The sequence below is a fragment of the Jaculus jaculus genome, chromosome 5 (assembly GCF_020740685.1).
Source record: "Jaculus jaculus isolate mJacJac1 chromosome 5, mJacJac1.mat.Y.cur, whole genome shotgun sequence".
Lineage (NCBI taxonomy): Eukaryota > Metazoa > Chordata > Mammalia > Rodentia > Dipodidae > Jaculus > Jaculus jaculus.
The window spans coordinates 130,530,112-130,553,150 of NC_059106.1; the positions used below are offsets into that span (position 1 = coordinate 130,530,112).

General features: G+C 37.5%; 1 protein-coding gene across 1 annotated transcript; it reads left to right on the plus strand.

The window, feature by feature from the left end:
- The first annotated feature begins 473 nt into the window (after positions 1-473).
- Positions 474-20,263, plus strand: Uts2b (urotensin 2B). Its single transcript, XM_004654264.2, has 5 exons — positions 474-593; positions 6,050-6,148; positions 7,997-8,034; positions 14,518-14,611; positions 20,228-20,263. Exons 1-5 carry the CDS (start codon positions 494-496, stop codon positions 20,251-20,253), a joined length of 357 nt encoding a protein of 118 aa, XP_004654321.2. The 5' UTR covers positions 474-493; the 3' UTR covers positions 20,254-20,263.
- Positions 20,264-23,039: the final 2,776 nt, after the last annotated feature.

Sequence of the window (23,039 nt, forward strand, 5' to 3'; positions counted from 1 at the left end):
CAAAAGTGTGATCACTTGGCTCTAAATTAGTCATACCAGTCCCATTTTTTTTTTTTTACCTGCTTCCTATATTCTCAGCCTTGATAGTAATTGGATTTGAGAATAATGAGCCCTCAAATCAGGAAATGGAACAAAAATTTATGAAAATCCAGCTTACCTATCCTACTTTCAGAATACTTTTTTTCTGCTTGTCCATGTGTTTGAGTGCGTGAGCTTGCATACAAATGTCTGCTCTTATTGAAGAGGGCAGGCAGGAGACATATTGATCTGGCTCCTTATGCCTTTGACTCTGTAGCCAATCTGTCACTTCTCCAAGGAGTGAATCATGTTGGCAGGATACATTAATTTTATGAATTTCTTTTTTTATCTAGAAGATTTGTAACTGAAGCACGCTTGGCTATTAAAGGCTAGCTTCCTTGCATCCCACAGCCATTTGAGTATTTGTCTTGACCTGGAAAGTCTGTGTCTCTGTTAGGACTAGGAGACTTTTAACATGAAAATCTTTACAACCTCCCTTTGCTTTGGATTACTGACTTTGTTATCTGTGATGATCCTTTGGGAATCAGTGCAAGGATGGCCGTATATTACTCCAGGTATGTGCACGGGACTCTATAGTCCTTATCTTTTGGTTTTCACCACTGATTTCTCTGCCATTATTAAAATAGTGTTTTAAGAAAATAATATAATCCAATTACACTTCCCTTAAGTAATTGCTGATTTTAATTAAATGTAGACAATGATGCTTTTCTTCTCAGGTAAATTGTACTAAGTTTGCCCAACATTGTACTTAGTTAACTTCACATTTCTTTGTAGACATGGCACAACTGTTTTATGTTTGTACTGGTTACCCAAATATTTGTAAGGTGCAAACAGAAATACAGCCAGTCACATATCTTTGTAAATTCTTAAGGCATACCTTGGAGAAAGAAAATGATTTTCATTATGAGTTTGTTAGTACATTACTTGTGAAAGGAGTGTATCTCACAGAAAAAAAAAAAAACTATGAAGATAAAAATGTGATTAAGAGATTGGAGGGCAGTAATGCATGGGGAGGTCTTCACAATATTTCAGGAGGCCAGTCCTACCATGCAGATTATGTATTGACTGTGGTTATCTGATTCTTAACAAAGTCATGGCATTTACGTTACTGAAATAATTTAACCTGTGACTTTTATAAAATATATACCATTATAACATTTGTAGAAGTAAATTTTTATATTTGTCACGTTTTAACAACTAAATGTCTCTAAACTTTTCAGGACATTCAATCATAGAAATAGCAGTCCATTGTAGAAATAGCTCTAAATATGAGGCTTGGTCGAGTTGGGCTTGTGCTGATTTTTACATAAACAACTTCTGAAACTTTTGTACATTTCATTGTGTTTTAAAATATTGACTTAGAACAATGTTCTTAAAATAATATCCATTCCATTTTGAAATTCTAGGATTTTTTTCAAATAACTAACTTTTTTGTCAGGAAGGAAATAGTCTCTTATCTTACAGAGTAGGAAGTGGGAGAGAATGTAATAAATTTGTTACACCACAATGAAAAAGAATCAAGTTTCCTACTTTTGGACCCATTGCACCTTTACTAGACTTTGTTTCCTCTAATTTGGTTTGAAACACCAATGAATATTAAATGAATATTAGGAGTTTTCTTTGGTAGCAGAAAGAACATCCTTAAAACATTTATATATAAAGATTATCCTATTTCAAGGAAAATAACAAATTCAAATAAATTCAGAGGTTAGAATCAAGGATTCTAGATTAAATTCATGGTATTCATAATTTACCCTTTTCTGTCCAGGCAAGATCATTGTAGTTAGTAGCTCTCTATTATACTCTTAGTAAAATAATAAGATTTCTAATGGTTCTGACATAATGTAAATATCTGAGGAAAAATTTGATTACCTGCTGAGGACTTTGCAAAATTAGTATCTGTGCATGATAATTGTAACTTCTGGTCACAGATGTACATGTAATAGAAATCTGACTGTGAAGCATGTGCTAGATTACAATTAAATCGTAACTCTGACATCAGTTGTCCACAGTGATGTGCATGCACCAGGAGCAGCACAGTGGAAATACCTCTCTCTGGTATACTCTGTGATCTCAGTGTCACTGTGGATACATGAGGATCACATTTCAAGGAATATTACGTTCTGATATAACAAATTATTCCAGACTAAAATGGTCATTTCTATCTGTACTCCAAATATTCAACTTTAGTCTTTTAAATAAACATTTTTTGTTTGTTTGTTTTCTTTTGTTTTGTTTTTTTTTTTTTTACTGGTAGACTATAACATTAGGCCTGCCGCTCTGCCAATTGAGTGGTGGATAACATCCAAGACAAACATCACAACTGTGTCAGCTTTCCTTTGGTGTGGTGGTATAAAAACCATACCACAATGGACAAGTGTAAAGCTGGGAAAATGGCTTGTCACAAAAATAAGTGTGCAGGATCATCTAGGGGCCTTCTAAATTTCTTTCTGATACATTTCTTTCTTCTATTCAGCTCTAAGTTTCACATTTGACTGGAAGGCACGGTGGCAACCAGGTCTGATGTACTTTAGTGTCTTGAGTAGTAACGTGTCAGTATTATCCGTGAGGCACCAGAGAGCTCTCACTCTCACTTATCTGGCAGTTTTATTAGCTTTGTGCCAATCATACATCTAGATTCAGATATTTTATATTTTTATATTTTCCTCATCAATATTAATACTGTTAAAAATGGGAACATTTTAAAGATACTTTTTTTTTTGCTTTTTGTCTTCTTGTCTTTTTAGGGGTCTGTGTGTGTTTGTGCACGTGCATGCACATGCATGTACATGTGTGTGTTCATGTGAGTATAAGTACATGCATTCCACATTGATTATGGAGGCCAGAAGACGATATTTGGGTGTTGATCCCTGCCTTCTACCTCATTTTGAGGCAAGGTTTCTTGTTCTCGTTATGCACAGCTACATACGCTAGCTAGCTGGTCCCTGAGCTCCCAGGAAACCCTCATGTCTCTATCTTCCATCTTGCTGTTGGCATGCTGGCATTACAGAAGCCCATAAGGGCTCCTAGCTATGTTGTGGGTTCTGGAGATAGAAACTCTGGTATATACATTTCTATAGCATATATGTTTTATCCACTGAGCCATCTTCCCAACATATATTTTTTAAGGTATACATCTTAAACTTAAAAATGGAAAAAAAGAAACAGAGAGCTTTTTTATTATTATGTTTTCCTAGCTATGAGCTTATTTTCCTTCAAAAATTCAATCTTTAAAAAATCTTCAAAATACCTTTCCTTTGGAGAGCCCTGTAAATAAGAACTTTCTTGAAAAGCAGTGACAAGAACTTCCGAGTACAAGTACAATGCAGGTGCAGTCACAGGAAACACAGGTGATAGAGGCAAATAATCACTCTGCTTTTGGAAAATGTTCCCCTTACATTTGCAGTGACCACACCAAGCCCTCTCTCTCCTCGGAGGGAGTTAACTCTTCAGGACTGGAGAGATGGTTTAGAAGAAGAAGTATTAGGGGTTTGATTCCCCAGTACCCATATAAAGTCAGATGCACAAGGTGGCACCTGTGTCTGGAGTTCATGTGCAGTGTCAAGAGGCCCTGGCTTGCCCATTCTCTCTATTTCAAACATATAAAAAACAATTTTAAAAGATGTAATTTATTCTTCAATCAAATATGAGTGACCATGGCCCAGAAACATAGATTCAGATTGCTCCAAATATCACATTGTGAAGTGCAACAGTTTTATGAATTTCTATAATGACAGAAAGCTGACAGCTCATAGGAAATGAAGACAATTTTTTCAAATATATAGGTAGGAATATCAGATTGGTATGGTTACAGAGAGTGGGGAATCTATCATAGTCCTTAGATGCTACCTGATGACATCCGTAGCTTTGGGGTTGGTTGAAGCTTGTGGTTTATTAATACATCTGAGAGGTTTTTATGTGCTATAGAAGGACATTGGGTCACACACAGAGGTGGGCAATGCATGGCTATTAAGGGGTATAAAGCGAGATGATGGTAATTTGTCTCTGAATAAATACCATTCAAACTGTCCATAATCACCCTTCTTTGTTTGTTTGTTTTTGTTTATTTGAGGTAGGGTCTTACTAGAGCCCAGGATGCCCTGGAATTCACTGTGTAGCGTCAGGGTGGCCTCAGACTCACAGAGATCGTCCTACCTCTGTCTCCTCAATGCTGTGATTAAAGGCATGCATGTGCCACCACACCAGGCCATTCTTGTCAATCTGCTTTGTAGAATCATCAACAAAGGGGTGGTTCTCCCCCTCCCCTGGACTTCAGTTCACAAGAGACTTGTACTATGTATTCACCACATGAAATCTCTGTATTTATACTTTTCTAGTGAGATCCTAATCTCAAAAATGTCCAAAGTTGAAAGCAACAGCTCTGATTCTCTTATAGTAGCATCACCATGCCCTTGCTGAAGCAGTCATCAGCTGGCTATAAAAATCTAACTATTTTGACCTAGTGGAATATTTTAAAGATTAGAATTTAACATTATAAGTGATTAGAATAAAAATATCATTGCATCATCTGCATTGCTATTGACTTAAAAAATTATACATTTTACTTTTCAATAAAAAGTCCCACACAAATAATTTCTATGTTCATGAAGCAAAGAAAATTGAAAAAATGAACAGCAGGGCTGGAGAGATGGCTTAGCGGTTAAGCGCTTGCCTGTGAAGCCTAAGAACCCCGGTTCAAGGCTCGGTTCCCCAGGTCCCACGTTAGCCAGATGCACAAGGGGGCGCACGCGTCTGGAGTTCGTTTGCAGAGGCTGGAAGCCCTGGCGAGCCCATTCTCTCTCTCTCCCTCTATCTGTCTTTCTCTCTGTGTCTGTCACTCTCAAATAAATAAATAAATAAAAATTAAAAAAAAATGAACAGCAATTAAGGTATCTTTGGTCAACATAGAAACATTGGAGACTGTCACTTGCCTAAAATCATCATTGAAGTAGCCTTTCTTTAAGTAGCCATTTACTTTAGTTCATTCACTGACATATTTTGGTCACAGGGACACAGATGACTTGACATGAAAATCCAATCAGTTTCTGAGCTGTTCTTGCAGCTGAATCCCTAGCATTTTCACACTTGAATTTGAAACTCTTTAATCTAGTTTCTGCATACTATAGCAGAATGTGGAGAAAATGAGTGGAAAATTGATCCTATAAAATTTATAACTTTTTTCAGAAATTCATTGTAATATTCTAATTATTATTTCAGTAGCATTTGGTAATCAAAATCCTGAGGGTTGGGGATGCAACTCAGCTGGAAGAGTGCCTGCCTAGCATGCACAAGGTTCTGGATTCAAACTCTAACGCCACACAAGTGGCATGTGATAGCACATGACTGCAATCTCAGCACATGGGAGGTTGAGGCAAATGGATTAGAAGTCTGAGGTCATCCTCTGTTTTACATAGTAAAGTTGAGCCAACATGGCCTACATGAGACTCCTTCTCAAGATAAAAATCATGTGTAATTCTCATGGCTCAAATGAAATCTCTTGACCCAACTTCTTCTCCAGTGAGTATAGTGATTTGGGTACTTGAGCCATACATGGCTATGAGATAAATCAAGACTGAGAGTTATCAATATGGAAAAAAAAACAAAACAATCCCTACGACACAGATTAGCTCATATTTAAATGTGCTTATCCAATAAAATCACAAAATCAAATGTTATTTTTCTTCTTAAGGACACATTTTAGTTTGTACTCTATATTTTAAATGCAATACCAGATTTATTTATTTATTTAACAAAATACGCCTTGACAGAAAAGTAAATTCAGTTGCAGTTCCACTGCTAAGAATAGCCTTTCAGATACATATGTTTTGTCTCTCGGGATGGCTATGTTCATACAATTGGCTGGTTGTTAATCTGGCCTCTTTCTTTGAATCGCACAGCCCTGAGCCCTCTTTAATTGGTGAATATATGCATTGAGTTTTCTGCACATCACGTTTGCTTAGAAGTATTTTCAGTAACTTGGATTAAAAATAGTGGCTTGTGACTATTCCAGGAAAGGAATTGTTTCCAGACAAAGGAGATACACATCAGGAAGAACTGTTGATGGCTCTTCTCAATAAAAATTTTGATTTCCAAAGACCTTCCAACATTGGTGAGTTAAGAATAAAGTCAAGGTTTATGTAGTAAAAGAATTAAAAGATTTCTCTCTCTAAATGGTAATTTATATTAAATAAATATTGCTGAATATACTACAGTGAAGATTTAAATCTTTTTTCTTCTTACATATTCTAGGCTAAAAACCATGGAGTTATTAAAATATTGAAAACCCATTTTGTTCTACATGGTAGTTCTAATGGATTGATGACTGCTGAGTTAAGGAATGGTCCTCTGTTCATATTTTCACCTCGTGTTAGCAATTATCCACAGGTGTAGTTAGTATTTTATTTTACTAAGGTTTTAAGAATATTACACTGATAGATTTCCAATACAAATTTCACATCCAATTACAATATTGTTTTGGTACAATTAGCATCATTATCATACTAATTCTTTCAACTTGCAAAACAGAGACTATAAATTGGAAATTGAGGCCACATTAGCTGAGATGGTTTTCAATTAAGAGTGGAGAATCTGATTTGTTACCAGAAATTCCTAGGACTATGTCAGAATTTTAGTGATTACAGCCTAAGAGAAAATGTAACACCATGACAATGTGGTAGCTTCTCAGACAACATCTGAAGTAATTTTTTGAAAAGCTTTCCATCTATTTTTTGGAGAAAATATGAGTTTGAGGACTACTACATGGATGGTGTTTCATAGCACTGGTAGAACTCTTGTTTTGCATGCCTGAGTCCTTGAGTTTGATCCTCAGCACTGGGGGAAAAAAAGGCAAAAATCAAACAAAATCTTTATAAAAATCTTCTTTTTTCTTGTTTCCTTTTTCTTTTTTATAATTGACAACTTCTGTAATTATAGACAATGAGCCATGATAATTCCCTCCCCTTTATAACTCTATTCTCCATCATATTTCCTTCTCAATCAGTCTCTTTTTTATTTTTATGGCATCATTTTTTCCTTCTATTATGATAGTCTTGTGTAGGTAGTGTCAGGCACTGTGAGATCACGGATATCCAGGCCATTTTGTGTCTGGAAGAATGTATTTTAAAGAGTCCTACCTTCCTTTGGCTCTTACATTCTTTCTGCCACCTCTTCCACAATGGACCTTAGCTTTGAAAGGTGTGATAGAGATGTTTTGGTGCTGAGCACTCCTCTGTCACTTCTCAACACTATGGTGCCTTTTGAGTCATCCCAGAGGTCACCACCATCTGAAAAGAGAAGCTTCTCTGATCAAACATGAGAGTAGCATTCCTATGTGGGCATGAACATTAGGAAAAGTGCTTACCAGACAGTTTGGTGAACATAATATATGCATTTAGCCATACACCAGCAGGCGTCATAAAATATTAATATGTACTTTAAAAAGCAAGATTATAAAATATTGTAAAATTTAAGTAGAACATTTTTATTGGAAAAATAAAAATATATATAAAAAGGAAAAATTCAGTCAAATAATAAAACCTGGAGCATTGGCATTCATGTTTGGGTGACAGTTCCTTCTTGGTTGAATTACATGAAGAATTTATGTCCAACTTTTGTTTTTATTTTTCCATTTAGGAGTGCTTCATGAAAATTTCCTCAACATAGTAAAACGATTGTGCTTGATTTAAAAATAGTATTTTATTCTAGAACTATGATCTACTTTTGAAAACTTTGTACTTATTGTTACAAATAGGTATTTTTCCACAATATTACTGATTGCATTTCAATATTATGGGCACTCAAAAATATGTTGGGAACTTTACATTAGTTATAGGTAGGTGACGTTAAAACATGAGAAAAAGATTTTTGCCTTTCGCATAGGATTATGAATGCATACCCTGAAGTCAATGAAGTATTACGTTTGTGACCTGCATCTTTAATTGGATGATGTTTCTTACAGGTGTAGAATTGGTCAACAAATTGGAAAAACTTAACCAGGTGAGAGTGGAAAAATACTTCAACATTCAATTTTAATAGCTTTTTAATTTTTTAAAGTAGAAAGTTTGGACACATCATGTGTTGGTACCACCATTTCCCTCCTCCCTGGCCCCATCCACCGAAGACTCTCTTCATTGGGATTGCTGGTATTTACCATGGGTTGTGGGTTATGAGTTGTGACAGCAGCAGTCAGTCATTGTGTGTGTGGGGGGGGGGGAGGGGGCGGGGAATGCCTGCATATTCCCTTGCACCCTGAGGCTCTTATAATCTTTTGTTCCTCAAGTGGGTGCTTTAGTGCTGGGCTCTAAGCAGCTTTGGGATTTCTGCTTTGGTATGTTTTGAGTATCCTCAGCATCTGTCTCGGGCATGCTGGTGCATGTTTTCAGGCTCACTGTGGAAGCAGCGCTCTTGCTCTTTCCAGCAGTTCCTCCATGGTTTCACTGGGGCCCTAGCTGATGTATGAGGGGTGGTTCATCTCCTGCCTGAGTCACTTATCTTTTCTAGTCTGTTTGATAAATTTTACTTTTCCTTGCTTCTCACTGCCTTCTGAAAAAAAAAAAAAAAAAAAAAAAAAAGATTCTCCAATGGAAAGTGAGATCAGCATAGGTTTAAGGGGATGAACATTGTTAATTTAGAGACTCTCTTTTGGCCAAAAACTAGTGGGAACTTCTGATTGCAGTCCATAATCTTGGTCTCCATAGGATTTTGACATGTTTCCCAGTTCTATTCATAGGTTCGTCTCTACTCTTAGCCAATCTTAGCACATCTCCTAGCCATTCAGACAGCCACTGGTTGCCCACCTAGGCCAGGTGCCATCACTGCACAGGTAGGCAAGGATTGTCAGGCTGGTTGCTTTCATGTAGCAAGGTCCCCTGCTTACTCACAAAGTTATTGGTCATTTCTCCCTAGCAATTCATACAGTGCTTTCCAGCACTATCTGGGCTAACCATCTGGGAACAGGCTTCCTCCCAGATTCCTGTCAGATCTCTCATTTTGTGTCTGAAGCATGTGGTATCTTCAGCATAGGGTCTAAACTTTTACCACAGGTGGGCAATCAATTACTTTGACAGAAGCTTGTCATGTTTTGGGGACCTTGTAGGTCTCTCCAGTCAACAGCTAAATGTGGATTGTAACTAGCTTCTGGTACTGGGAATTACAAGCCAGAAGCCAAATATATGAGCATTAGGCTTTATCCCACTCTCTCCAGGGCCCCCTTTTTATAAGAAAAAAAAAAAAAAACTTAAATTTTTTTTTAAATTTATTTGAGAAAGAGAGAAATAGGCAGGCAGGGTGTGGAGAGGAGAATGGGCATGCTAGGACTTCTAGCCACTGCTAATGAACTCCAGATGCATGTGCCTCCTTGCACATCTGGCTTATGTGGGTACTGGGGAGTCAAGCCGGGTTCCTTTGGCTTTGCAGGCAAGTACCTTAACCGCTAAGCCATCTCTCTAGACCCTTATTATTATTATTATTTTAATATATTTATTTATTAGTGAGGGAGAAAGAAGCAGAGACAGAAAGAGCACTCCAGGTCCTCCAGCCACCATAAACGAAGTCCAGATGCATGCGCCTCCTTGTGCAGCTGGCTTACATGAGTCCTGGAGAGTCCAACAGGGACCCTCTGGCTTTGCATGTGAGTGCCTTAACCATTCAGCCATCTCTCCAGCCCTCCAGGACCCTTCCTACCAGACAATCCCCCTATACTCCTACTGAGGGTTATATCTTTTAGCCTACCATCTAGGAGGAAGGTTTCTATGGCACCAATTCATTTTGGGGTAATTTTATGTGTATCTTCCCCGGATCTACCATTCCCCTTCCTCCAAACTCTTCCATCCGCATTATCTATCCCTGGAGTAGCCTGTTGTGTTGCCTGCAACTCTCAAGCCTTTCCAGGTTAGGAACCACAGATGAGGAAGAACTTGTGGTGTCTGTTTGTCTGTGCTTTTGTGAGTTTGCTTAGTATTATCTGTTCCAAGTTCATCCATTTTCCTACAAATTTCATTATATCGTTGTTCTTTACTGCTGAGTTGAATTCCATTGTGTGAATGTGCCACATCGTCATTATCCATTTGTCAGACGATGGCCATCTTGGGTTGATTCCAATTCTTAGCTATTGTGAATTGAGCAGCTATAAACATGGTTGAACAAATATCCCTGCAATGAAGAGTAGAGTCTTTAGGGTAGATGCCCAGTAGAGGAATAGCTGTGCCAGCTGGTAGGTCTATTTTCATCTCTTCAGGACTCTCCATATTGATTTTCAGAGTGTTTGCACAAGTTTCCCACCAGCAGTATATGAGGGTTCCTATTACCCCACATTCTCACCAATGTTTATTGTTGCTTGATTTTTTTTAATGATTGCCATCATGACTAGAGTAAGGTGGAATCTCATAGTTGTTTTAATTTGTGTTTCCCTGGTGGTTAAAGATGTTGAACATTTTCTTAAGTGAGCACTAGCCATTGGTATTTTTTCCTATGAAAATTCCCTGTTCAGTCCTCTGCCTTATTTTATTTTTTGAGTGGATTTTGTTTTGTTTTGTTTTATTAAGGTAGATTTTCACTCTAGCCCAGGCTGACCTGGAATTCACTATGTAGTGTCAGAGTGGTCTCAAACTCAGGGTGATCCTCCTACCTCTGTCTCCCAAGTGCTGGGATTAAAGGCATGCACCATCATGCCCAGCTGTTCCATGTTTTCATTGTTTAGTTTTTTTTTTTTTTTTTTTTTTTTTTGTAGATTATAGATATTAGGCCTGAGTCAATAGCAAAGATTTTCTTTCATTCTGTGGCTCTGGTTATGTATACTTGTACAAAAGCTTTCTAGCTTCATGAAACTCCACTGGTTGAGTGATTACTTGCTTTCCTGGGCTACTGGGGTATTGCTTACGAAGTCTTTCCCCATTCATATATCATAGAGAGTTCTCCTGAATTTTTGTTCTAGTTGTTTGAGAGTTTCAGGTCTTCTATTGAAGTCTTCAATACACTTGGAATTGGTTCTTATCCATTGTGAGAGGAGTGGGTCCAATTTCATTTTTCTACATGTGATTATCCAATTTGTCCAGCATCAGTTTTTGAAAATGCTGTCTTCTCCAGTGTACAGTATTGGCTTTTTTGCCCAAGTTCAAAGAGTTAGCTACTTGATCTAAGGGCTGGGTCTTCAATTCTGCTCCATTGGCCTATATGTAGTCTCAGGGTGGCCTTGAACTCATGGTGATCCTTCTACCTCTTGAGGACTGGGATTAAATGCATATACCACCATACCCAGCTCTTAGATTATTTTTTCTGTTTCTGTCAATAATGATGCTGGGATTATTATTGGTTTTGCATTGAATCTGTGTATTGTTTTTGGTAGAATTGCCACTGTCACAGTATTAGTTCTACCTGTCCAGGAGCATGGTAGGTCTTTCTATCTTCTCATGTCCTCTTCACTTTTTTTAAAAAAGATTTTATTTTTATTTATTTGAAAGAGAGAGACAGAGAGAGACAAAGAGAGAGAGAGAGAGAGAGAGACAGAATGGGTGTACTAGGGCCTGTAGCTGCTGTAAACAAACTCCAGATGCAGGTGCCTCCTATGTATCTGCCTTTATGTGGGTACTGAGTCATTTGGCTTTGTAGGCAAGTGCCTTTGAGGGGTTGGGGGTAGAGTTAGGGTGACTGGACCACTGAAGGTAAAAATCACAGGGAGATTTACATTTGCTAAAAATCAAAATGATCTGATTTATCTCTTGCCTAGTTCCCCATACCTGTCTTTCCACAAACAACCAGAACCTCTCCTGGGAGGGACGTCTTTCATAGGATTTAAATATTGTGGTTGGTCAAGTTCAGCCCCAAAACTTGGTGTCAGGATTAACTTCTTCCTGAGAATGCCCCTAGCCTTAACCAACTAGGTATCCCTCTGGTTCACCTAATCCAGAAGTCATTCTACTCTCATAAGGTTATAAATACCTTTGCAAGGGGAGAACAGGCTTTCTGATCACTTGGGAACTTCCAGCTGTGGGTGAGTTTTTCCCTCAGCTGGACCTGGGCTTGCTTGGCCCAGGCCCAGGCCCAGGCCCAGTTGGGAGGGCCCCCCTAGCCCTTACTCTCTTTGTTTGAGCCTCAAACCAGGGTCCTTAGGCTTCATAGGCAAGCACTTAACTGCTAAGCCATCTCTCCAGCCCTCTGCATAAGTTCCTTATCCCCTCCACCTCCCCCCATGGCAGGAACTCCTTGAATTTTCTTTTTCATTCCAGACCTTCCAGGTAGGATCTCTAGCCATGTGGGTGCCTTTTGTTGGCTCTGTACTTCCTTCAGTAAATATAATAATTATCTTTCTCAGTCTTCTTTTTTTATTAATTTTTTGATTAAAATTAAAAGTGCCTTTAATCCCAGCACTTGGGAGGCAGAGGTAGGAGGATCGCTGTGAGTTCAAGGCCACCCTGAGACTACAGAGCTAATTCCAGGTCAGCTTGGACCATAGTGAGACCCTACCTTGAAAAACCAAAAAAAAAAAAAAAAAAAAAAAAAAAAATTAAAAGTGGTCCTAAGGTTTGGAGCGCAAGGATTTTTCTGGACCCTTAGCACCTTGTTATACCATAACTGCTAAGCCATCTTTCCAGCCCTCAATTTCTTTCTTGAGTGTTTTTATGTTTTTATTATATAAGTCTTTGACATCCTTGGATAGTGTTATAACAAGGTATTAGATTTTTGTGAGCTTGGCTACTGAAAACAGGACTGCCTAGTTGATTTCTTTCTATGTATATGTGTTTTTTGTCTATAGGAAGACTACTGAATTATGTGTATTGATTTTGTATTCTGCCACTTTGCAAAAAAATTATTTATGTATTAGAAAGAGAGAGAGATGTGGGGGAAATGGGTGCTTCAGGGCCTCTTGCTGCTGCAAATGAACTTGATTCTTGTGCCACTTTGTACATCTGGCTTTTCATGGGAACTGGAGAATGTATCCCAGGCCATCAGGCTTTGCAAGCAATTTTTGTTAACCACTGAGAAATCTCTGCAGCCCAATTATAATAACTAGTAAGACAGCTTCTTTTTCCAAAAAAAAAAAAAAAAAAAAAGTGCTACATGTGAGACTTTTATTTTTGGTAGAGAAAAAAAGAGTAAAGTAACTCAGTAAAGAAATGGTCAAGTAATTCTAAAATAGAACAAATCTCCCAGCAAGTCAGTATCACTAACAGTCAAACCTGTGGTTGATGTGATAACAATAGCATCATAACTACGACATAGTGGTCCCAGTAAAATGTTCTGAAAATCTCATCTGTTCATGGCGGGGGCTGTAAATAAGTATTTTCTGAAGTTACTATATTTTCAATTATTTTTATTTATTTTTAAACAGAAAGATAGATGATAGATAGATAGATAGACAGACAGATAGACAGATAGACAGAAAAATAGAATGGGCACTCCTGGGCCTCTTGCCATTGCAATGAATTCCAAATGTTTGTTCGACTTTGTGCAACTAGTTTTATATGGGTGCTGGGAAATCAAACCCTTCCCATCAGGCTTTGCAAGCAAGCATCTTTAATCACTGAGCCATCCCTCTAACCTCTGAAGTTATCATTTTATTTATTTATTTTTTTTTAATTTTTTTTGTTCATTTTTATTTATTTATTTGAGAGCAACAGACAGAGAGAAAGAGGCAGATAGAGAGTGGGAATGGACACACCAGGGCCTCCAGCCACTGCAAACGAACTCCAGACATGTGTGCCCCCTTGTGCATCTGGCTAACGTGGGTCCTGGGGAATCGAGCCTCGAACTGGGGTCCTTAGGCTTCACAGGCAAGTGCTTAACTGCTAAGCCATCTCTCCAGCCCATGAAGTTATCATTTTTAAATAGTGGAAGCATTTTTCTTTTTCTGCAAGGGAGAGTTGTAACTGTGCAGTTACTTCATGCTACTGGTTTGAAAAGCTGCTTGGGCTGTGCTCCTGTCAGGGAGTCCTCCATCCACCAGCTCTGTCTAGATATCTTTGAATTATCATTGCTAAATTTCTTAAAATTCAACTGGGTTCCAGCCCATCATTCTTCGAACTGAATGGCTAATTACAAGAAACAATTTTGCTCTGAACTCTCTTTTGAGCAGCCAGGAATGGGTGGTTCAAGCTGAGCCCTACTTTTGTGGAGTTGCTTTGCAGGGGTTAGAAAGTTTGTGAAAGATTCAGGTGAATTGCATGCTGTGTTGAAACAATAGTGACCAAAATACTTCTCACTGTTGGAAAGGAAAGAGAATTCAGGAAATTCAAGCATTAGCTAACCACACTACATAGATTCTCAGACTCCCCATGAATGTATGCCAGAACTGACTTGATTTGCTGAAGCCCCCCTCCCCCACCCTGTTAAATCACATGCTATCTCAGACAAAACACTTGAATGCCAGTTTCCTGTTTCTTCTCTCTTACATCTCTGCTTTCTCAATTTTGTTCTTGTCCTTTTCCTTACCCCCTTCAAACGGCATTGATGGTTGGACTAATTATCATTTTCAATTTTTAACAGCTACAAAAGTTGAAAGAGCAAATAACGGATGCAAAGAGTTCTGGCATATCTTATGCTGTGGACAATCTATCCTCTTCCCATGGTAATAAACGAGGTAAGCTTTCATTTTGAGTTGTAAAATTGACTTCCAAAAGATTGCTTGTGCAAATATTTTAAGAATAAAAAAAATGTTGATATTTATTTAGCCCTATGGTGGTATTCAAGATCAAGTCTCTCTCTCCCCGCCCTCTTTTTTTTTTTTTTTTCTAGGTTGGGTTTCACTGTAGCCCAGGCTGATCTGCAATTTACTATGTAGTCTCAGGATGGCCTCAAACCCCTAGTAATACCTCTGCTTCCGAGTACTCAGATTAAAGGTGAATGCTCATAAATGCACGTGCCACGACACTGGATTTAAGGCTCATCTTTTTAAGAAGAGACCCCAGTAACAGTGTCCCATGCAGAGTATCTGAACTTTATAAATGTTGGCAGCAGCAATTAGTCATAGTCCTCCAGTTTAAATGAAATAGCTCCTTCTTGTTTAAAATTCTGACCTATCCCATCTATTTTGCCTTAAACATTGATGCCAAGAAGATCAAAAAAGAAATAATGGAGCTGGAGAGATGGCTCTGCATGTTGGAAAAAGAAAAGAGACTAAGTTGGAATACCTATGGTGGAGGAATTAGACTGTAGTAGAGGAAGGTCTTAGTGGCAGAAGGATCTCTCTCATCTTAGCAGTAAAGACTCCAAAAACAAACATCAGGCGAGGAGGTTTTATGGGAGAAGCATTAGCAAGTGGGAAGGCAGTGTACTTCTTTGAACTCCTTTTTCTGAGATTTTCTGCCAGTTATCTGGCTTCCCTGGAAGTTTTAAGATAGCTGGAGGCTGTCTCCTGTCAAACTTCTTGGCGTTCAGCAATAGTATGTTGAATTGCCCTGCTAACTCCTTCACTGTGGTTAAGGCATTTGCCAGTAAAGCCTAACAGCCTGAGTTCCCCAGTACCCACATAAAGCCAGAGGCACAAAGTGGTGCATGCGTCTGGAACTCATTTGCAGTGGCTGGAGGTCCTGGCATGCCCATTCTTTTCTTTTCTCTCTCTCCTTGCAAATAAAAAAATATAAAAATATTAAAAATAAAGAAATGAGAAATCATGTTTCAAGTCAATTAAAAATATTATAGTATCTTCCTTAACATAAAGAGAACCTCTATTGCTATAACATTTGCTATGATCTCAAGGTTTGACCCTGAGTATTTAACTTGAAGGAGATTACTTTTTGACTCACTCTGAATTTTCAAAACTTTTCTAGGTTTTATTTTTTCATTTATTTACTTGAGAGGGAGAAGGAGAGAGAAAGAAGCAGATAGAGAGTAGGCATATCAGGGCCTCCAGCCACTGCAAACGAACTCCAGATACATGTGCTTCCTTGTACATCTGGCTTACAGGGTCCTGGGGAGTTGAACCTGGGTCCTTTGGCTTTGGAAGCAAACACCTTAACTGCTAAACCAGCTCTCCAGTCTCCCTTTTTTTCTCTTGTTTTTATGATTCTCCAATTACTGATGGGAGATTTCTTAAGTCATATTTAACTTTACTTCTCCCCCCATGATTAATCTTAATCTTCTGAAAAAAACCCATATTTTTATAATAATGAGGAGAGAGGATGATCAAGTATTGACAAGTTAGAATATACAAAACATTTCATATTTTATTATTTCAAACTACCAGGGTTAAGAACTTGGACTCCAGAACTAGACTGCCCAGGTTCAGACTTTAACATTAATATTTTTTACTCATGCAACCTTAGGCAATTAATTGGTTTCTTTTCTACGTTTTTATGCCCTAGAATACATATAGCTAAAAATAATTCTCTTCAGCTTGTTAGAATACTATATGACCTAATTACTAAAGAAGATCAACTTAAAAGCATCTTAGTAATTATCCTATAATTATCATTTTATTCTTTATTATAGCTAAGATGCTTTTGTACACAGAAAACCGTATTTTACAGGGATTCAGTTATATGGCCAAATAATCCAAATGCCCATAAATATTTTCTTAAAATATGTCTAATTATTTTGTATTCTTACTCCCAACTTAATATCAGCTTGCTAAAAACATCTGGGATGTCCCTTAAACATTACTGGCTCAGTCTCATTCCCTCCTCTCCATGATGATTACTCCAACTGATATTTACTAAGCCAGTACAGCTTAATTTTATTTTAAAATCTCAGTTCATCTCATTTAATATGATGATATTTAGTTCCATCTATTTTCTTGTAAATGACATAGTTTAATCATTTCATTCTTTATAACTGAATAAAAATTATCTGTGTGTGTGAGGCTTACATGGGTCCTGTGGGACTGAACCTGGGTCCTGTGGATTTGTAGGCACATGCCTTAACCACTAAGCACTCTCTCCAGCCCTAATTACTATTTTGATTTTATAAGAAGCCTATTTATTTTATCTGTCATTTTCTCTTCTTTGTGCCTAGGCTTTGTGCAGCACATAGTCTCCACTCTCCTGCTAGTGGGGCAGAAGAGGGTTGAGGGTTAATATGCTCTTACCTGTAAATTGAACTGCACGATGCCACTTCTAACATAGTAAGATTGAGGCACTTGAGGACTATCCAGAAACACAAAGACTAGTTGGGGAATCTGATTTCTACACAGACACTTGAAGTTATTATGCTATGAAGAAAAAAGTCTCCTTAGTGTTGACTTTAGTAGTCCATTTGATAAGTAAATGTGGAATTTATGTAAGCAGCCCAGATTGGAAATATAAACTTGACCTTGTACCAGCAGTTTTACTATTGTAATTCTGATGAAATCATCTATGGAGTAACTCCAGACAGAGAGACATGTCAGAGGAATGAGTCCAAGGACAAGCAAAGATCAGCTGTTGGGCAGATGAGAGAAGATCAGTGAAACAGTTTGGAGCAGGGAACAGCTATGGACAAAGAAAACAATGCCTGGAATCCAGGTAAAGAAAGCTTCAAGGAAGGAGTTTGACTGTGTTTTAAGCTATAGTAGATCCAACAAGATGAGAATGAGAACTGGGACCTTACAGTGGGTTGCCACAACAAAAGTCACTAATAGCCTTGACACAAATTGCTTTTTGTTAAAAACAACATGATTAAATAACTGAAAGTACAGAGACAGTTGTTTTTAAAAATTATTTAGTGTGTGTGTGTGTGTGTGTGTGTGTGTGTGTGTGTGTGTGTCAGAACCTCTACCCACTGCAAATAAACATTAGACACTTGCCTCACTTTTTGTGTCTGGCTTATGTGGATGACTTTGGAATTGAACCAGAGCTGATATGCTTTATAAGCAATTGCCTTTACTTGCTTAGCCATCTTTCTAGCCACAAGGGATACTCTTGAAGAATTGTGTTCCAAATTAAAACATACAAATAGACAAAAACAATAAGACATTAACTAGAAAAGTAGCAAGGTTAAAGAAGCTTTTTGTTTGTTTGTTTGTTTGTTTGTTTTTAGCCACAAGACATAAAAGCATGTTTTTATGTGGTAGAAACCAAGTAAATATTTGTGATGATAAATTAGGAGATGGCCAGGTTATGTCACAAAAATGTCTACCAGACTAGGTGTGAAGCTAGGGTTTAAAAAGTGACTACCAGGAATAAAAATCTATGATGGTGAAATAGATCTAGAAATTCAGACTAAGACAGTAAGAAGTTGCATTTATTGTGAAATAAACATCTTTCAAAGTTTAGTATATAGTCAGTAGTTATCTGATAACACAGTTGCCCAATATCTAGCATTGAGCTAAAACAATGAGTGGAAGAGTGAATTAGGCAGGTATCAAGGGAACCCAACATGCATGCTGGGGTTTTACTTCATGAAACTGGTGGATGATTTGGAAGCCTTGAAAAATTTGTTCTTTGAGTCACATACCTCAGAGCAGCACCCTTCATCCAGGCCTCAAAATTCTTCCAACTACATTCCATTGCAAACTTAATTGCATTGCTCAGGTGGTATGAATTTGGGCCACATGTAGGCTCATATTTTTCTGCAAAAGATATCTGAAAGGACACATTGCACATTGATTTATGCAAAGCATTCTCTTAAAAGAGGGTTGGATTAGGGGGCCAAGATCTTCAGTCCTGGGTCTGAAAATAGACTTCTGCTTCCATTGGGGTTGAATGCAGTTTCGGTACAGGAGTGAGCGCTGTTACTCCACTGTGCATATGTAATTGATGAGCTTGGGGGTTGTGCTTTAAACAATGAGTTGAGCTGGGCAGTCATATAAACCTTTATCATTTATTTTAATGAATGACTTACTTTCACTATGAGAATTCAAATTTTTTAAGTTATTTTTATTTATTTATTTGACAAAGAAAGAGGGAGAGAGAGAGGGAGACAGAGAGAATGGGCACGCCAGGGCCTCCAGCCACTTCAGACAAACTCCAGATGCATGTGCCCCCTGGTGCATCTGGTTAAGGTGGGTCCTGGGGAATCAAACCTGGGTTCTTTGAATTTGCAGGCAAATGCCTTAAGTGATAAGACATCCCTCCAGCACTAAAATTTTTTTTTCTTCACGCATTCCATTCATAGTAGACCAAATACCCATTTTATGAAGGTTTTAATATTGTCAGCCATCCTAATAGAAAGAAATTAGGGAAATTTAGATGAAGCTACTGCAATGATTAGGAAAACAGCCTACAGATGATTTGAAATGACTTATTGATGCACCTGAAGATGCAAATGCTGTTGTGTTTGAGTAGATTTGTCGAAAGTACTATTTTATGATCTGAATATGAAAATCCAGTACAATAAGAAAATAATTTACTAGGGCTGGAGAGATGGCTCAGCAGTTAAAGGTGCTTGCTGGCAAAGCCTGATGGCCCAAGTCTGATTCTCAGTACCCATGTAAAACCCAATGCACAAGGTGGCACATGCAACTGGAGTTAATTTGTAGTGGCAATGCCCTGGTAGGCCAATACTCTCTCTCTCTCTCTCTCAAATAAGAATTAATTTACCTAAGTAGCATTTAGTGATATATAAAGTGACCTTTACACTGTCTTCCTCTTCAACATATAGGAGTACTTGTAGCACTGCTTTTTGCTTCTGAGACTTCTTCTTGAGCATTTCAGCATTGCAGTGAAACATGGAGGTGTGAGCCTCACTGGTCAGCCGCCACTGTGCTCTCTGGACTGTGTCACATGGCATGCATCAGAACAGGGCTGTTCAATAAAATTTCCTGTGGTGGCAAAGAAACAAAACAAAACAAAACAAAAAAACAAAAAAAAAACCCCAAAAATGTCAGGTGTGGTGATGCGCGCCTTTAATCCCAGTACTCAGGAAGCAGAAGTCGGAGGATCGCTGTGAGTACAAGGCCACCCTGAGACTACATAGTGAAATTCCAGGTCAGCCTGGTCTAGTGTGAGACCCTACCTCAAAAAACTAAAAAAAAAAAAAAAAAAAGAAAAAAAATTCCTGTGGTGGGACCCTTTTCTAATCTGTGTGGCTTGTACTTGACAAGTAGAGAAGAACCTGAAATTGTAATTTATTTCATCTTCATTTATAGGTGCATAAAAGCCAGCAGCTCCTATATAAAGACCCTTTCTAGTTAGTGTCTGTCTTTTATTCAGGCAACTTAATGTTTTCCTCAAATGTGATATATATATAATATCCTTTAAATAAATGTTTGTCTTCTTTAAATAAATGTTTGTTTTTAATAAATGTCTGTCTTTAAATAAGTGTTTGTTTTCTTCTTTAGCTTGCTTTTGGAAATACTGCGTTTAAAGTGTCTTCTATGGCCGCTGAACAGATCAGATCGTTAGATAAAACTGTGATATAGCTGTTCATGCAACACAGCTTAGAGACTGTGGCTATTTCAAGCATAAAGAAACTGTGTCCATGCTATACATTATTTTCTCACTTTGCTAACTTGCTCCTAAGTGTATGATTGTGTTCTTAATGTTTATGCTGTGAATGAAGACAAGCCTGGAGCACTTTGGGATGGCATGGGATTATCAAAAGGACTTTTGAGCTAAATTTATGAGTTCTGTGTTGATTGTAAGTTCTCTGTGAATTCACTGGTTACATAGTTTTGTCCTGTGACAATAACAGTGTTTTAAAAAGCATCTTGGAACGTTATAATAAATTATATTATCTCAATTTTTGTGAAAGGTGTTTATTATTGCTATTTTTCTTTTCTATGACCATGCTGGCCAACCTCTTTTCATAACTATTGTAATTATTAAGAGTACTAAAAGTGAGTACACTACTAAACAAGCAGAAATACATACTTTGCCTGAATATGGGAGAACACAGTAATATATTTCTCAGAAATAGAATGTGAACAAATATGTTATAAAAATATTTGTCTTTTGATTTCTCCTCATATTTGTCTCCTCCGTGACATCAAAACCTAGTTGAGACTTTGTGCGCCTGTAACTGGCTAGACTCTGAGCTAAGAATCCACTAAACCCAAAAGCCTCTTTTGCTTTCCTTGTTAAGTTTTATTTTCTACCTATGCATCATATCATTCTTACTTATGGCTGAGCAATATTAATTCATTAATACAGGTCTAAAGGCAGACAGATAGATAGATAGATAGATAGATAGATAGATAGATAGATAGATAGATAGAAAGACAGATAGATAGATATAGGGTTTTGCGAGGTAAGGTTTCACTCTCATTTTGTCTGACACTGATGCTGACACATAGGCATTGCCAAAGCAACTTTAAAAATAAGGACTGTTAATGACTAGACTTGGATGCGAACATGTATACATTCCTTTATTTTGTAATATGAAGGTGATGTCCAGTTTTGTGTACAAAGTATTAATTATGTGGTGCTTATGATAAAAGTATCTCATTAATAGAATGTATAGTATTTCTTAAACAAAAGCAAGTGGCATGTATGCATAAATATAAATATTGTAACCAGTTTGAGCAAAATGCCCACAGTATGGTCTACATACTTGCATAGGAGTACTCAAATGTCCATGAATAAATTTCAGTTGCACAGCAGGGTTTGAAGATACCTCTGTGCATTTCCAAGAGTTGTTCACACAAACATCATGCTATCATAATAAAGAGAGAAATCACAGTGGTTAAGGCGCTTGCCTGCAAAACCTAAAAACCAGAGTTCAGTTCCTTCATACCCATGTAAAGCCAGATGCACAAAGTGGCTCATGCATCTGGGATTCATTCGCAAGAGCTGGAGGCCCTGACATGCCCAGTCTATCTCTCTGTTTATCTTGCCTCTCTCTGCTTGTAAATCAATAAGTAAAATATTTTAAAAGAGAAAGATGAAAATTTCTGCTTTTATCATCTTGTGTTTCTTAACTTTCAATTAACCTTTGATGTTTCTTCTTCTGTTGTTTTTTTTTTAAATTTCAGTTCTTTTATTTTTAGTAATTTGATTGGAGAAATTTAATTCCCTAAAACTATGTGTAGATTAAAAGTGCAATTTAATATCAATCTTATAGGACACACTTTAAGACAATGTATCTTTAAAGCACCTCCTCTCATGAAACATTGGTTATGTAATCAGCACCATAAAACATAAATTCATGTTCAAATATTGATTTGCTCCATGAAGCTGTATAGGGGAATACAGAGTAAATAAAGAAAATGTGTTATTTAAACAAAAGTCTCTTCAAGTGGCTTTCCAGTGAAATATAGTTGGATTTAGTAATATATAGGAATTTGACAAGTAAATGAAGTGAGCCATCCCAATATTAACAGAAGTGATGTTTTAATTTATAGATTTATTAGAAGAATACCCATTTAAACTAGGATATTGCTGGCTTATTTTCTATTCTTTATAAGGTTGTGGTAAAATGTAACATATACTAAATAGAACAATTTTTTAGTAGGAGAATATTTGATGACATTGGAGTAGAAAAATTACAAATATACCAAAACAAAAACAAAAATATACCAAAGCAAAAACAATAAAGGGCGAAATGAGCATATTAACATAAAAACTTCTGTTCTTAAAAGAAAGAAGATAGAAATTCACTTAGCACTCAGGATGCTGAGGCAGGAGGCCCATGTGTTCAAAATCAGTCTGGGCTGCCCAATCAGGCTCTGTCTCAAAACATAAACGTCAATAACAATAAAAAAAGGTAAAATATACCTCTTAGAAGGCTGTGATAGTGCAAATTTATAATCCCAACACTTGGGAAGTAGAAGCAAGAGGATCAGGAGTTCAAGGTCATCTTTGAACATTCTTGAGTTCAAGGACAGTCTGAGCTACAGAGTGAGAATCTAAGCCAAAAAATTCCAATCGGGAATAATAAAATTTGGGACTTGCTAGACACCTCTGCAATCCCCCTTGCCTTTTAGATAGTCTTCCCTTAAGGCTCCAGGGGAAATCCTGGTACCATTTTGATGGGCACTACCCTTCAAACAGTTACATGTGTCTGGAAGAAGGAAGAAAATAAGTGGTGTCTAGGCTCCTAGAAAAGATCCAGGAGATGGTGCAATCTCACACACCTCAAAAGGATCAAAGTTTGGATTCAGAGGAAAGAAGAGTTGCATGGGTTACATTCTTCTGTCCCTCAGCAGCAACTAC